Consider the following 13,668-nt stretch of genomic DNA (forward strand, 5'->3'; position numbering starts at 1 on the left):
CGATGGTGAGTGGGCTGAGATCTAACAGCATCCCGCTGGCTGCGGTGGGGACTCTGGGGGCAAGGGTGGAAGCTGGGAGATCAAACAGGAGCTCCTGCAATAGTCCACGGGAGAGATGAAGGTGGCCTGGAGGTGGTGAGAAGTGGTCAGGCAGGGGCTACAGTTTAGCATTTGCTGGAAGAGAGAGGGTGGGACAGAGTAGAATCAAGGACAACACCTAAGCACAGGCCTGGAGCAACTGGTTGAACAGAGTTTCCAGGTATTGACGGGGCGGACTTGGAGGGAGATCTGGAGGAGAACATCCAGGGTTCAGTTTTGGACAAGCTGAGTGTGAGGAACCTATCAGGCCACAGGGTGGAGAGGTGTGTCGACAGCTGGTTTTACAGGTCTGGAGTCAGGAGAGGCCTGAGGGGAGATGAATGTGGAAGTCTTTTGAATACAGATATTTAAAGCCTTGGGATAGATGAGGTCCCCTAACGGTGATTTTCACCTGGAGCATCAGGCCATGGGAGGCGGTATTTGTTCACCCAAAGGCTGGGGGTAGGAGGGCGCGTCACTGGCATTAAATGGACAGGAGCCACAGATGCCAGATGTCCTGCAGTGCTTGGCACGGTCTCTCACAGGAGTTAGCCCACCCAAAATGCCAATGGGCACCTCACTGAGAAACGTGAGGAGCCTGAGGCCTGAGGGCTGACCCTGGTGTCCTCCAGCATTTAGAGGTGGGGAGAAGAGAAGAGGCACCCAGGCAGGGGGGAGGGAAGAAGTGACTGCAAAGCCCCATCAGAATGACTGCTGAACCAGCAATGGCCAAGGATTATTTGTGCCTCCCCCCTCCCCCTGCCATTAGCATAAAAATCAATGGCCCATGTTCAGGTATCTCATAAGGAAAAGCGATTAACTGCTACGATCAAGGTGGTGCACTACAGGTTTGTATCCCAACGTCTACAATATAAGCTGGGCTGGGATGTCAGCATGAAGGACATGAAGTGGGAGCTACAGAACAGAGGAAGGGAGAACTCGGAGCTGCACTGACTGGGGAAGGCCAAGCACCAGCAAGCATTTGGACAAGACTGTACTCAAAGGCAGGTAGGATTTTGATCCATAGCCTGGAAGGGGGAGCATTTTGATAGGAGTGTCTCAGGCAAATGAAAGTACGGAAGCTCCACACACTGAGCCTTGCTCTGGTTAGTCCTGAGCTCTGTATTCCCCACCAACGAGCTCTCCTCCCAGCTTTTCTGCACGGCAGTTATTCTCCCTGATTTGTGGATAAGGAGTCAGAGCTTAAGTAAGTTTTTTAGGAGGTACCAGGGATTGAACCCAGGACCTTGCACAACAGAGGCAGCTGCTCAACCACTGAGCTACATCCATTTCCCTATGAGAATTGGTTTTTTAATTTCTTATGTTTTTAGGAGGTACTGGGGATTGAATTTGGGGCATCATACATGGGAAGGAAGCAGGCACTCGACCACTTGAGCTATACCTGCTCCCTTAAGTAACTTTTAATGTGTGGCAATGCCAGTTCTCAAACCCAGATGCCTTAGACTCCAAAGCTAGAGGTTCTTTCAATTCTATGTCATTTCAGGAATGCTACTGCAAATAAAGAAGAAGTCCCCTCCCCCACTACTTTTTACATGAGAACCTCTTTTGGAAAGCAATTGTGATTCTGAGTTGACATCACCAGAAACAGAACTACCCACTATATGCAGTCGCCAGTAGCTAAGGACCCGGTAACTAACCAAGGACCATCTAAAGAGCTGCAATAAATGTCAGCAAAGGGCAGTGTGCTGTGAACTTTTTATGGAACCTGGCAAGGAAGGCCTCTTTTCTATTAATAAACTAAATATAAAAAACCAAGATCACTTTAAAGAAAAAAACAAAAAATGCCTAGAATTCTGAGCAATCCAGATATTTGTCTGAAGAAAACCATATGAATAAATCAAATTCTTACCTAGCACACAGACTTCTAGAGATTTATTTCCTAGTTACTGTCACAAATCTCAACTGATACATTCAGATAATAAATGCTCTTCTCTCCTCCAAAAAAAATCCTTAAAATTAAAAGGGCAAAGAACATTTTCAGGACACTTCAAAAGCCTTCTCAACTAATTTTTAGCTTCAGATCAATGGTTTAAATTTCCTCCTACTCCAACACTGGGATATAACCTCATGGAATCCCATAGGTAGGAAAAGTCCTATGAGTCACTCAGACCCAAAGGTTCCCAGACCCACGGAGGCAGCGCCCGAGGCAGAGCTCTTCCCAGTCCCTGGAAAGCTGTCAAAGCATTTGGGAACGGGTCCTTACCCGGGGCAACTGGTCCCACTGTTCTTTGTTCTTCATCTCTTCTTGCACCTCGTGGATCCGCTTCAGAGACTCCAGACTTTCATCGAGCAAAAACGTTGTGTCATTTATCAGCATGTTTATATAGCGAACAAACTGCTTCCCAGAACTGAAAAGGCAATTATATTGTACATGGTCATTCGTCTCCCCGAAACAAGAACACCGCCACGGAGGCCAGGGAGAAGGACGCCTCCATCCAGAGCACCGATCATCTTGCCCAGCAAGACCTCTGAGCACCTAAAGGACGGCAGGATTCAAGGACCATCGGTTCATCTTTTGAATCACTTGTGACGCGCTCATTCCAGGAGTGGGCTGGAGCCATGCTGCGTGGCTCCCGAAAACCAACTGCTGAAGATTTCAGAACTCCATAAACTGATTCCTTTGACAGCTAAAATTCAGCCACAGTGGATGATTTATACTCAGAAAACCAGCAAATACTGGCTTTGGTCTTTTTCTCCGAGCGCACGTTTACCAACACACGTCTGGCTCATTCCTTCAATGTTTTTAAGTAGAGAAAACACTCCTCTAGACTAGAAAAGGAAATATGCTCAAACCAAACAAGATACCAAACGAAATATGATACCAAGCAAGATACCAAACCAAACAAACCAAACAGAACAAGCACAAATTACCCACATATAAGAGTCAGGAGAAAAAGAAAAAGAAAAAGACATGGAGGAAAAAGCAGAACCTAGCACACTGATCAAGTATAAGCACTTGAAGCTTCCAATCTAAGGAAGTGCTCTGTGGCTCACGGTACAATGGAGGGACTTGCTGGTGAACTGAGATAGATCTGCCCGGCTCTCTTAGAGGTATCTGCCACACCAGCGGAGAAAAGGAGACACCTCAGGCTCTAACTGTAACAGGGGACGGCAAGCCCATGCTTGGGAAAGAGAAGCCTGGGAATGCGGGGCAAAGGCCCTTGATTTCAGGAATGCTGAAAAGCAGGACAAGCTCACCCAGTCCCCCACCCAGGCCAAGCGGTGGGTCTGCTGCTCCTCTAAGCTCACGTCAGGCTTTTGTTTGGGCGTAAGACTGACCATAAGAGCAGTTCACAGAACAAAGAATTTACTCTGCAGAAAGCTATCTAGCAAATGTTTACCCCATTAGTCATAGCATATATTTTTGACTAGTAACTCAGTTAACAAATGACAGCATAACTTGATCAAAGACCCAAGGGTTGCAAAAAGACCCAAGTAGAGGGATAAAATTTCTTCTGAGGAGTAACTCAAAAGTTCAGTATTTTCATCTATCTTTATTTTTTAAGCTGTCCAACTTAAGATTTAGGTAGCAATGCAAATGTTCAGGTTTAAGCATTCATTGAAATGTCAGATAGGTATATAAAAAGCCCTTAATCAAGGTTTAGAGCCTTACTACAAAGAACTGATATTGTAAATGACAACCCAAACTTAACTGCTTCTAATCCTAAAGTCTCCCTAACCTAACTCTAAAGCTTGATATCCTACTCAAGAACACAGTAAGAACTCATTTCAGTCATTCTGACAACTTCATCTAACACTGTAATCACAGAAACACCAAAAGCCACTTAACACATCATTTCAGAATAGTTATAGATTCTTTTTTTATGTACACCATCCCCAAAGTGCCCTGACAAATCTAAAGTTCAGCAATATCTTGCAAGCACAGACATTTAGACAACCTGCCCACATTTAGCAGGACCATCTGGAAAACTGAGAGGAGGCTGAGCCCAAGTCACACACCCAACAAGAACCCAGCGTGGAAGCAGCCACAGCACCCCCTGTGATTTGCAGGACAGCAAGCTGTGGTATTAGGGGCCCACTACTCACTTGAACTCCTCCATGAAGGTGCCATGGTGAGCTATATTTTGCCAGAGGCTTTTAAAAATGGTGCTAATGTGATAACGAATTGTGAACTTGTCATAGAACTCGCTGGTGGCTCCGGTATGCTCAACATCTAAAGAAAAAAGATATGGATGAGTAAAGGATATGTATTTTATTACCCTTTGAAAAGCAGTTACGGCTGTTCCAATGTTACTGAGTGAGTTCCAACCTACAAAATCAGGCATCTGATCAATTTTCACCTATATCTGGCAGGAGAGAAATTACAAGCTGGGTTTAAGGCTAAAAATGTCACAATATGGTCTGGCCATGACACAATATCAAAAGGAACTGGGCTGGGAAATCACTTGATTTCACTGGGAGAATGGCAATTCACCAGTGGCCAACAGCTGAATTATTATACCACCCCTGATGTTTTTAACTTGAAGAAAAAACTTTTGAGGATCTGAAAAATGATTCCTAAAAGATCAACTTTTCCAGAACACAGTCGCTCCACACTGTATTGTATCTGTCACGTTAAAACATACATTAGACACAAATACAAAAACTGTGAAACGAGCCACCATTCTTCAACAATTGCAGCAAAGATAAAATTCCTAAGGAAGGGTGTGGATGACGCTCAAAGGATGGACTCTGTACTTTAAGCATCATTTGAAAAAACAACAAAAAAAGCAGCACGATAAATGAGTATGTCCACTTATACACTGACTTGAACCTTTGGCAACAGGAATCAGAGCACTTTGTCATATAGTGTTAACACATTTTAAGTAAGTATGTAGTGGGTCAAAGAACAGAACCACCAGCATTCAAAAGTGCTTTGTTGGGGAGCGGAAGGAGCGCAAGTGGTTGAGCGCCTGCTTCCTATGTACAGGGCCCCGGGTTCGATCCTGGTACCTCCTAAAAACAAAAAACAAAAATGCAGCTTTGTCGACTAAGCAATAAACAAGCAGCATGTTCCTCCATTATCCATCATTGAATACATGGGTAACCATTTTGAAATAAAAAAGAACACACACAATCCCTTAGAACTTGTTTAAAACTGAACAGAAACAGACATACATCAGTTTTCATACGCTAACATTTTCAAAGTGCATCATTTGAAGAGGACCTAGAACAAAACTGCGTTTAGAGTTCCAAACAAAGGTGAGAGTTAGCGGTCTCCCCAGCTTTTTCAGGCCGTTCAGGAGGAACCACTTCATTAGTGCCCGCACGAAACAAAGTCACAGGGTGCTTTGCCAGGTAGTTTAGGAAACCATGAAGACAGTTCAGTAACAAACAAGGCTCTTCTCGTTCAGAGGTTTACAGGCCAACACTGCTCAGCTCACCCCGATCACCTGAGGAGGTGGGGCCTCCACAGGCCGGCAGCCCTTCGTCCCAGCACATTCCTCCTTCTCTGCGCTTCCCCAAGGTCTCTTGCAATTTGCATAAGTCTCTAGAATGGAAGCACATTCTTTTTGGTAGGAAGAGCCCGTTTGCCTGATAAGTAAGTCCCAGTCATCACCAAGTCATGGTTTTAGTTTTTGAGGAATCTTAACTCAACTCTGTTCATGAACATTTGTTTAAACAGCAGGATTCCTCCTGTCCTTTTCTTCTGAGAAGGTTGAGCTGTCTCATTGGTACTGCCTCACCCCCATTTTCAGGTGTTTCCTGTTTGTTTTTGCATTCATGTCAACAATTTCCTGTTGCAGCCCCTCTCATCTTTCCTTCTGCATATTGCTCCTGATTGGCTTTTTAATAGAGGCATTTAGGGCTATAAATTTTCCTCTCAGCACAGCCTACACTGTATCCTGTAAGTTTTTTTTTTTTAAGATAGATTTTATTTCTCCCCACCCTTTACTGTTTGTACTTGCTGTGTCTGTCTGTTGTGTGCTCATCTTCCTTTTAGGAGGCACCAGGAACCAAACTCGGGACTTCCCACGTGGGAATAAGGCACCTAATCACTTTAGCCACCTCTGCTCCCTGCTTTGTCGGGTGTCTCATTATGTTTTCCTCATTGTGTCTCTTCTTATGCCATCTTATTGCATCAGTTCACTGCACCAGGCCATCGTGTCAACTTGCTGTCTTGCTCGTCTTTAGGAGGCACCAGGAACTGAACTCAGGACCTCCTGTGTGATAGGTGGGAGCTCAATCACTTGAGCCACATTCACTTCCCTGTATCCCACAAGTTTTGATAAGCTGTGTTCTCTTTTTCATTTTTCTCAAAATGGCTACTAATCTCATTTGCAGTTTCTTTTCTGACCCACTGATTGCTTAGGAGTATGTTGTTTAGCCTCTGTACATTTGTAAATTTTCCCATTTTCTGCCTATTATTGATTCCCAGTTTCATTCCATTATGAAGTGTTTTGTACAATTTCAATCTTAAATTTATGGAGAGCTGTGTTGTGGCCCAACATGTAGTCTAGCCTGGAGAAAGATCCATGAGCACTTGAGAAGAAGGTATAACTTGCTGATATGGGTGCAATGTTCTGTCAGTCCAGCTCATTTGTCATACTGTTCAAGTTCTCTGTCTCCTTGTTGCTGTTCTGTCTAGCTGTTCCATCCATTGATGTGAGTGATCTGTTGAACTCTCCATCATTGTAGAGAAGTCCATTTCTCCTTCCAGTTTTGCCAGAATTTGTCTTATGAATTTTGGGGTACCCTGGTGCATAATGTTACTTCTTCCTGGTGGATTGTCCCTTTTAATAATGTGTAATGGCTTTCTGCATCTTTTTTTTTTAAGATTTATTTTTTATTTCTCTCCCTTTCCTCCCCCCCCCCCCCCCCCCCAGTTGTCTGCTCTCTGTGTCCATTCACTGTGCATTCTGTGACTGCGTCTATCCTTATCAGCGGCACCGGGAATCTGTGTTTCTTTTTGTTGCGTCATCTTGTGTCAGCTCTCCGTGTGTGCGGCACCATTCCTGGGCAGGCTGAACATTTTTCCATGCTGGGCAGCTCTCCTTATGGGGCGCACTCCTTGCGCGTGGGGCTCCCCTACGTGGGGGACACCCCTGCGTGGCATGGCACTCCTGAGCACATCAGCACTGTGCATGGGCCAGCTCCACATGGGTCAAGGAGGCCCAGGGCTTGAACCGCGGACCTCCCATGTGGTAAGTGGACGCCCTATCCATTGGGCCAAGTCTCCTTCCCTATTATTTATTTCTTCCCCCCTCATTGTTTGCACTCACTGTCTGCTCATCTTTTTTTTTTTTTTTTTAGGAGGTACCGGGAACCACACCTGGGGCCTCCTATGTGGGAGGAAAGCACCTAATCATTTGAGCCACCTCCGCTCTGTTTGTTGTGTCTCTCATTTTGTCTCCTCACTGAGTCTCTTGGTTGCATCATCTCACTGCATCATCTTGTTGCGTCAGCTCGCTGTCTTGCTCATCTTTTTTTAAAAGATTGTATTTATTTATTTCCCTCCCCTTCCCCCCCACTCCAGTTGTCTGTTCTCTGCGTCTATTTGCTGCGTGTTTTTCTTTGTCCGCTTCTGTTGTTGTCAGCGGCATGGGAATCTTGTGTTTTTTTGTTGCGTCATCTTATTGTGTCAGCTCTCCACGTGTGGTGCCATTCCTGGGCAGGCTGCACTTTCTTTCGCGCTGGGCGGCTCTCCTTATGGGGTGCACTCCTTGCGCGTGGGGCTCCCCAACATGGGGACACCCCTGTGTGGGGTGGCACTCCTTGCGTGCATCAGCACTGCGCATGGGCCAGCTCCACACAGGTCAAGGAGGCCCGGGGTTTGAACCGCGGACCTCCCATGTGGTAGGCGGACGCCCTAACCACTGGGTCAAGTCCGCTTCCCTGTCTTGCTCATCTTTAAGAGGCGCCGGAAACCAAACCTGGGACCTCCCATGTGGTAGGCAGGAGCCCAGCTGCTTGAGCCACATCTACTTCCCAGCCTATGGTTTTTACAATTAATTATTTCTCCCCATCCCCTTGTTGTGCGCACTTGCTGTGTCTATTTGTCTTCTTTGTTTCTTTAAGAGGCACTGGAAACTGAACCTGAGACCTCCAATGTGGGAGGGACGCACCTAATTGCTTGAGCCACCCCCATTCCCTGTTTTGTTGAGTCTCTCATTATGTTTTTTTCTTCTTGTGTCTCTTGTTGCGTGATCTTGTTGCATCAGCTTTCTGCACCTGCCTGTTGCATCCGTTTGCTGCCTTGCTCATCTTCTTTAGGAGGCACCAGGAACTTCTGCTCCCACCTTTGTTGCATCTCTCATTATATTTTTCTTTTTGAGTCTCTTGTTGCATCACCTTGTTTTGTCAGCTTGCCACACCTGCCAGAGGCACCAGCTCACTGTCTTTTTAAGAGGCACTGGGAACTGAACCAAGGACCTCCCATGTGGTAGGCTCCCACCTATGGCTTGAGCCACATCCACTTACCCAGCCTATGATTTTTGATTGGGGGGTTTAATCCATTACCATTCAATGTTATTACTGTAAAGACAATACATACTTTAACCATTTTATCCTTCGGCTTTCATATGTCCTATCTTATTTTTGTCCGTCTTTTTACCTTTTTGGTTACCCTTTCTGATAGTCTTCACTTCAACACTCTCCTCCAAGCCCCTCTCTCTTCTTTTCTGGATGCAGCACTCCCTTCAACAGCTGGATTCTTGTTTATATACTCTCTTATAAGAGTTTCTGTTTATCTATGAATATTTTCAACTCACCTTCATATTTGAAGGACAGTTTTGCCAAATAAAGTATTCTTGGATAGGACTTTTCTCTTTCAGTACCTTTATTATATCATACCACTGCCTTCTCACCTCCATGGTTTCTGAGCAGAAATCCACATTCAGTCTTACTGGATGTCCCTTGTATGTGATCTTTCACTTTTCCTTTGCTCTTTTAGAATTTTTTCTTTAACCTTTAGCATTTGGCATTGTTTATTAGCTGTGTCTTGGGGTAGGCCTATTTGGATTTGTTCTGATTGGAGGACGCTGTGCTTCCTGGACTATGTATATTCATGTCTTTCCTGAGAGCTGGGGAATTTGTGGCCACTACTTCCTCCAATACTCTTTCTGCCCTTTTTCCCTTCTTGTTTCCTTCTGGAACTCCCATAACATGTATGTTGGTATGCTTTGTGTTATCTTTCAATTCCTTGAGCCCCTGCTCAATTTTTTCCCATTCTTTTTAATTCCTGTTTTTCTCTTTTTTCAATTTCAGTTATTCTTTCTCTATGTTACTGATTCTTCCATGACTTCAAATCATGGAAGTGTGTGTTGTGTGCCTCTATTTTTTTTTTTTAAAGGAAATACCAGGGATTGAAATTGGGACCTTGTACATGGGAAGCAGGTGCTCAACCACTGAGCTACACCTGGTCCCGCTATTGTATTTTAAGCCTCACTTACTGTATCTTTCATTTCCATAAGCTCTGTTATTTGTCCATCCATGATTTCAAATTTTTCTTTGTGCCCACCCAGTGTCTTAATGTCTTTTTTTCTAAAGATTTATTATTTTTTTATTTCTCACCCCTCCCCCACCCCAGTTGTCTGCTCTCTGTGTTCATTCTCTGTGTGTTCTTCTGTGACCGCTTCTATCCTTATCAGTGGCACTGGGAATCTGTGTTTCTTTTTGTTGCGTCATCTTGTGGTGTCAGCTCTTCGTGTGGGTGGTGCCATTCCTGGGCAGGCTGCACTTTCTTTTGCGCTGGGTGGCTCTCCTTACAGGGCGCACTCCTTGCGCGTGGGGCTCCCCTATGCGGGGGGGACACCCCTGCATGGCAGGGCACTCCTTGCGTGCAACAGCACGCTCACTGGGCATGAGCCAGCTCCACACGGGTCAAGGAGGTCTGGGGTTTGAACCACCGGCCTCCCATGTGGTAGGCGGACGCCCTATCCACTGGGCCAAGTCCGCTTCCCAGGGATTGACTGTTAAGTAGCTGTGTGCCACCTCTGTTCTTTGACTCGTGGTCCAACTTGTTCTAGATATTTAGGATTGCCTCTGTTTAACTGTTTAAACCAGGGCTAAGGACCCAATAATGGGGTACAGGCAAGTTTCCAAGGGCCCTGGAGAGGGGGGCAGTAAAGTCATCTGAATGCTTTTTTAATTTATTTATTATTTTCCCTTTTCATGCACTCTTCTGGTATGGCCAAAAGATGGCACTCTTTGGCAGACCTCTCAGCTCAGACCCAGGTGCTAGGGGGGATGCATTCAGAGGAACTCCTCTGACAGGTGCGTGGTACAGAAGCAATGTCCTCAGGCCTGGCCAAGCCCCACAAACAAACTTTTTCAGAAGCTGTTCTCCAGCCTTGGCCTGCCACACCCTCCCTCCCTCTGCCTCCTCTGCAGCTGGCCCAGGGCAGTAGGGAGGGTGTTTGAGAAGGCAAATCATGTTTAGTGCCCTGCTGGCTCTCGGTCCCACCTGGCCTGGAAGTGGGCAACTTCTCCAGTGCAGCAAACTAAATCTGAATTTGCTGTAGGTTGTGTCTCTTCATCTCATCTTTCTTGGGACCCCTGCAACCCCCTCAGTCTGCAGCTACTGCAGCCTATAGGTGGGAGATGGGCTCCCACTGCTGTTTTGCAGCTCTACTCGGGGTATTTTTCAGACAGTGGAGAGTCCTTTCCTTTGCCTCTCTCTGTTCTGTGTAGTGTCCTGAGCCCCATCGCAGCCCTCCAGACAGTCTCCGCCTGTCCTCTGGCTATTTTTCCTGGAAGAGAAGTGATCCCTCTGCCTCTCTAATCCTCCATCTTCTCCAAAGTCTCCTTTTTGAAGTTCTCTCTGCTTCTTAACATTGGTGTCTACATATCTGAGTATTTGGACTTCTAGAACCCAGTTTTTATTCCAACTACTGTAATGTATAAAGTATTTAACTTGTTTGTCCTTTAGGGTAATCTTTATACTTTCCTTCATAAAGGAGAGGCCCATGAAATCACAACACTTGCTCACCCTCCTGGAATTTAGACTTTGGGTCCTGCTTTGGCACCATTTATAAGTGAATTTGTCACTACCTCCTTCTCTCACAACCCTGGACTATCACCCCCTACTCTATACTCCACCCAAGTCAGCATTAGAATGCCAGCGGGCGGCGCCAGCTCAGCGTCCTGGTATGATTTACTGTCCCATATTTTAAATTATTATAGAAATTCTACAGCACTTCAAATGAGCATCCCAAGCAGAGGGGAAAAAAAAGGGGATTAAATTTTATTAAGGGCCATGCACCTATTAAACATGTTTATTCTTTTAAAAACTTTTGTACGATGGACATTTTCAGACATGAACAGAAGCAGAGAAAAGCAGAGAAAATCCCCATGTGCTCATCACTAGCTTTACCAATTATCAACCTCCCTGTACCTATTAAAATGGAACAAAGACCAAAGTTGGCTCTCCAAATGACAAATGGCTTAGGCATGAGAAATTCCTGAATTCATGACAAATTTTAAGTAGGGAAAAAACTGTCAGACAAAGACAGCAAGCTTAAGAAAAAGATTTAAAAATAAGTAAAAATAAGATAACAATTTTTACCTATCAAATTGGCAGATATTACAAAAAGGACAGGTGAAGATTTGGGGAAGCGGGTGCACTAACCAACGCTGCTGGGAATGAAGCAGATTGCTAAAGGCAATCTGGCAAAATGAACCATAAATATGCCCATCCCTCTGTCCTACTAAATGTACTCAAAACACAAATAAGCATGTTCAAGGATGCTTGATATGAGAGAAAAATATAAATAATCCAAATGCTCAATAGAAAGAATGAACAAATATTTGTGATATATTATGTGAAAACCACAGGTTGCAAAACAGAATATACAGTTTGGGCCCAATTATTCCTATATATAGGAAATATATAGAGCAAAGTATTAGAAGAGCCTACACAAGTACAGATATTATCATTAATTTTTATTTTCTTAGTATTTTCTATAGTTTTCAATTTTTAGAATAGTGAACACTTTACTAAAAAAGAAAAAAGTTATTTAAAAAGAAAAAAAGGAGTAACATAACACCTACAAAGATCTGTAGTATACTTATTTATATTCATAAAGTACTTATTTATATTCAGGAAATCAACCCTCTTTTAAGATGAACTAAGTGACGTTTTAATTCATTGCCGTTCTGCTAAGGAAAAGGCAGAAACTCTAAATGCTATATAAAAGCAGCTTTATTCAATTAAATGTGTTTCAGGTTATATCAAATGATTGTAATAATTGGGTAATCACAGGAGATAATAGAGATATAGGAAAGAATCAAAGTATATACAAACACTCACCAAATTGGGGGAAAACACAATATCTGATCTTTTATGAGGCTGGAAAGTCCCTCTGGCGGCCAGTCAGAGTCCCAGTTGGAAAAACGGTCCCAGGCAGAGTGTCCCCTCCTGGGTGAGACTTCAACCGGCAGCCAAAAGGGACCCTACTTTTATAAGAGACCAAATCTATGATCTCAGGGAGGTCATGCAACTCGTGATTTGTCAGCTCCCCTAGAACAATACCCGCCTCCAGGCGAATGGCCAGTTCCCCGAGGAGCGACACTGTGCCCCAAAGGGCTCTAGTCTACACGTGGTCCACTGGACAGGAGCATGAAGGTTTTCAGCTTTTAGTTTTATAGGGGATACAAACAGGACGTGCAAATGCCACGTCTGGAACTTGTTCCTTTTAAACATTTGTTTTTTGGTTACTAGGTGGGGGGGTTGCCTGCATAGCAGCGTTACAACATTCCAAAGGACAACGGACAAGTTAATCACCCACATTACTAGGTTAAAGCAGCAGACACTATTGATTACAAAGCTTATGAAGCCACAATTCTTAATAACTTTCCTGGAGCACATCAATGGTATAAAGGTGTGAACTAGGGTGTGGAGAGCTGATTCAGGCGGAAACCCCGAGAGAAAGACACTGGGCCTGATGACCTAAAACTGCGCAAAGGATGCAGTCCTGTGTCCTGAATACGGTAGAGGCTACGAAAATACTGTTAACTTCTTACTCATCAAGATAGCTCCCTCACAACATTTCTTTTCTTACAATATTCCCTCACAACTGGACCAGTCCTGGCTCTAAAAGGTCCGATGTGAACCGGACCCCTGCTGACCTCACCTCACCCTCTCGGGCCCCTGGGCTCACTGCGGCAGCCCCAGGGCTCCTGTTGCTCCACCCCAAAATTTTACACAGTCTGTCACACTGAGGCCTGTCACGCTCTTGGGCCTCGTTTTCGGTGTCGCTCAAAAGCCGTCTCCTCAGAGAGCCTCCCTGACTACGCTGTGTGAAGTAGCACATGCCCTCTGTCCACATGCACTACGTGCAAGGGGCTTATTTACTTGTTCAGTGTCCCTCTCCCAGTTACAATGTCTGGATTCTGAAAGGCAGGGATTTTGACACCTTCGCTGCTGTGCCCAAGCACCGAAAACGGGACCAGCACACAGTGTAGGAGCACCATCAGTACTTGCTGAATTCTGGCTAACGTGGGCCTTGCTGATGCACATGGGTTTTGGTGACTGGTGTAGTCCTGCAAAGTCAGTCTTGTTATCGGAACTTGCCCAGGTTCTGAGCAGCACCAGGCACAGGGAGCTGATCCTTGGTCCTTGGGGAAATG

The 13,668-nt window shown here is 45.0% G+C and overlaps 1 protein-coding gene and 1 pseudogene across 3 annotated transcripts in view; both read right to left on the reverse strand.

Moving 5' to 3' along the window:
* The window catches only part of UBE4B (ubiquitination factor E4B), a 164,718-nt gene that overhangs the window by 13,410 nt on the left and 137,640 nt on the right, over positions 1-13,668 (reverse strand). For all 3 annotated transcript variants that reach the window (XM_071217794.1, XM_071217793.1, XM_058304453.1), the window contains 2 exons: positions 4,147-4,273; positions 2,303-2,447 (listed from right to left, as the gene is read on the reverse strand). In XM_071217794.1, the coding sequence (XP_071073895.1) occupies positions 2,303-2,447; positions 4,147-4,273 (272 nt within the window). The remainder of the gene's footprint in view (positions 1-2,302; positions 2,448-4,146; positions 4,274-13,668) is intronic.
* LOC111758728 (mortality factor 4-like protein 1) lies at positions 5,207-11,190 on the reverse strand (annotated as a pseudogene).

Source organism: Dasypus novemcinctus, chromosome 9 (genome assembly GCF_030445035.2).
Source record: "Dasypus novemcinctus isolate mDasNov1 chromosome 9, mDasNov1.1.hap2, whole genome shotgun sequence".
Classification (NCBI taxonomy): Eukaryota; Metazoa; Chordata; class Mammalia; order Cingulata; family Dasypodidae; genus Dasypus; species Dasypus novemcinctus.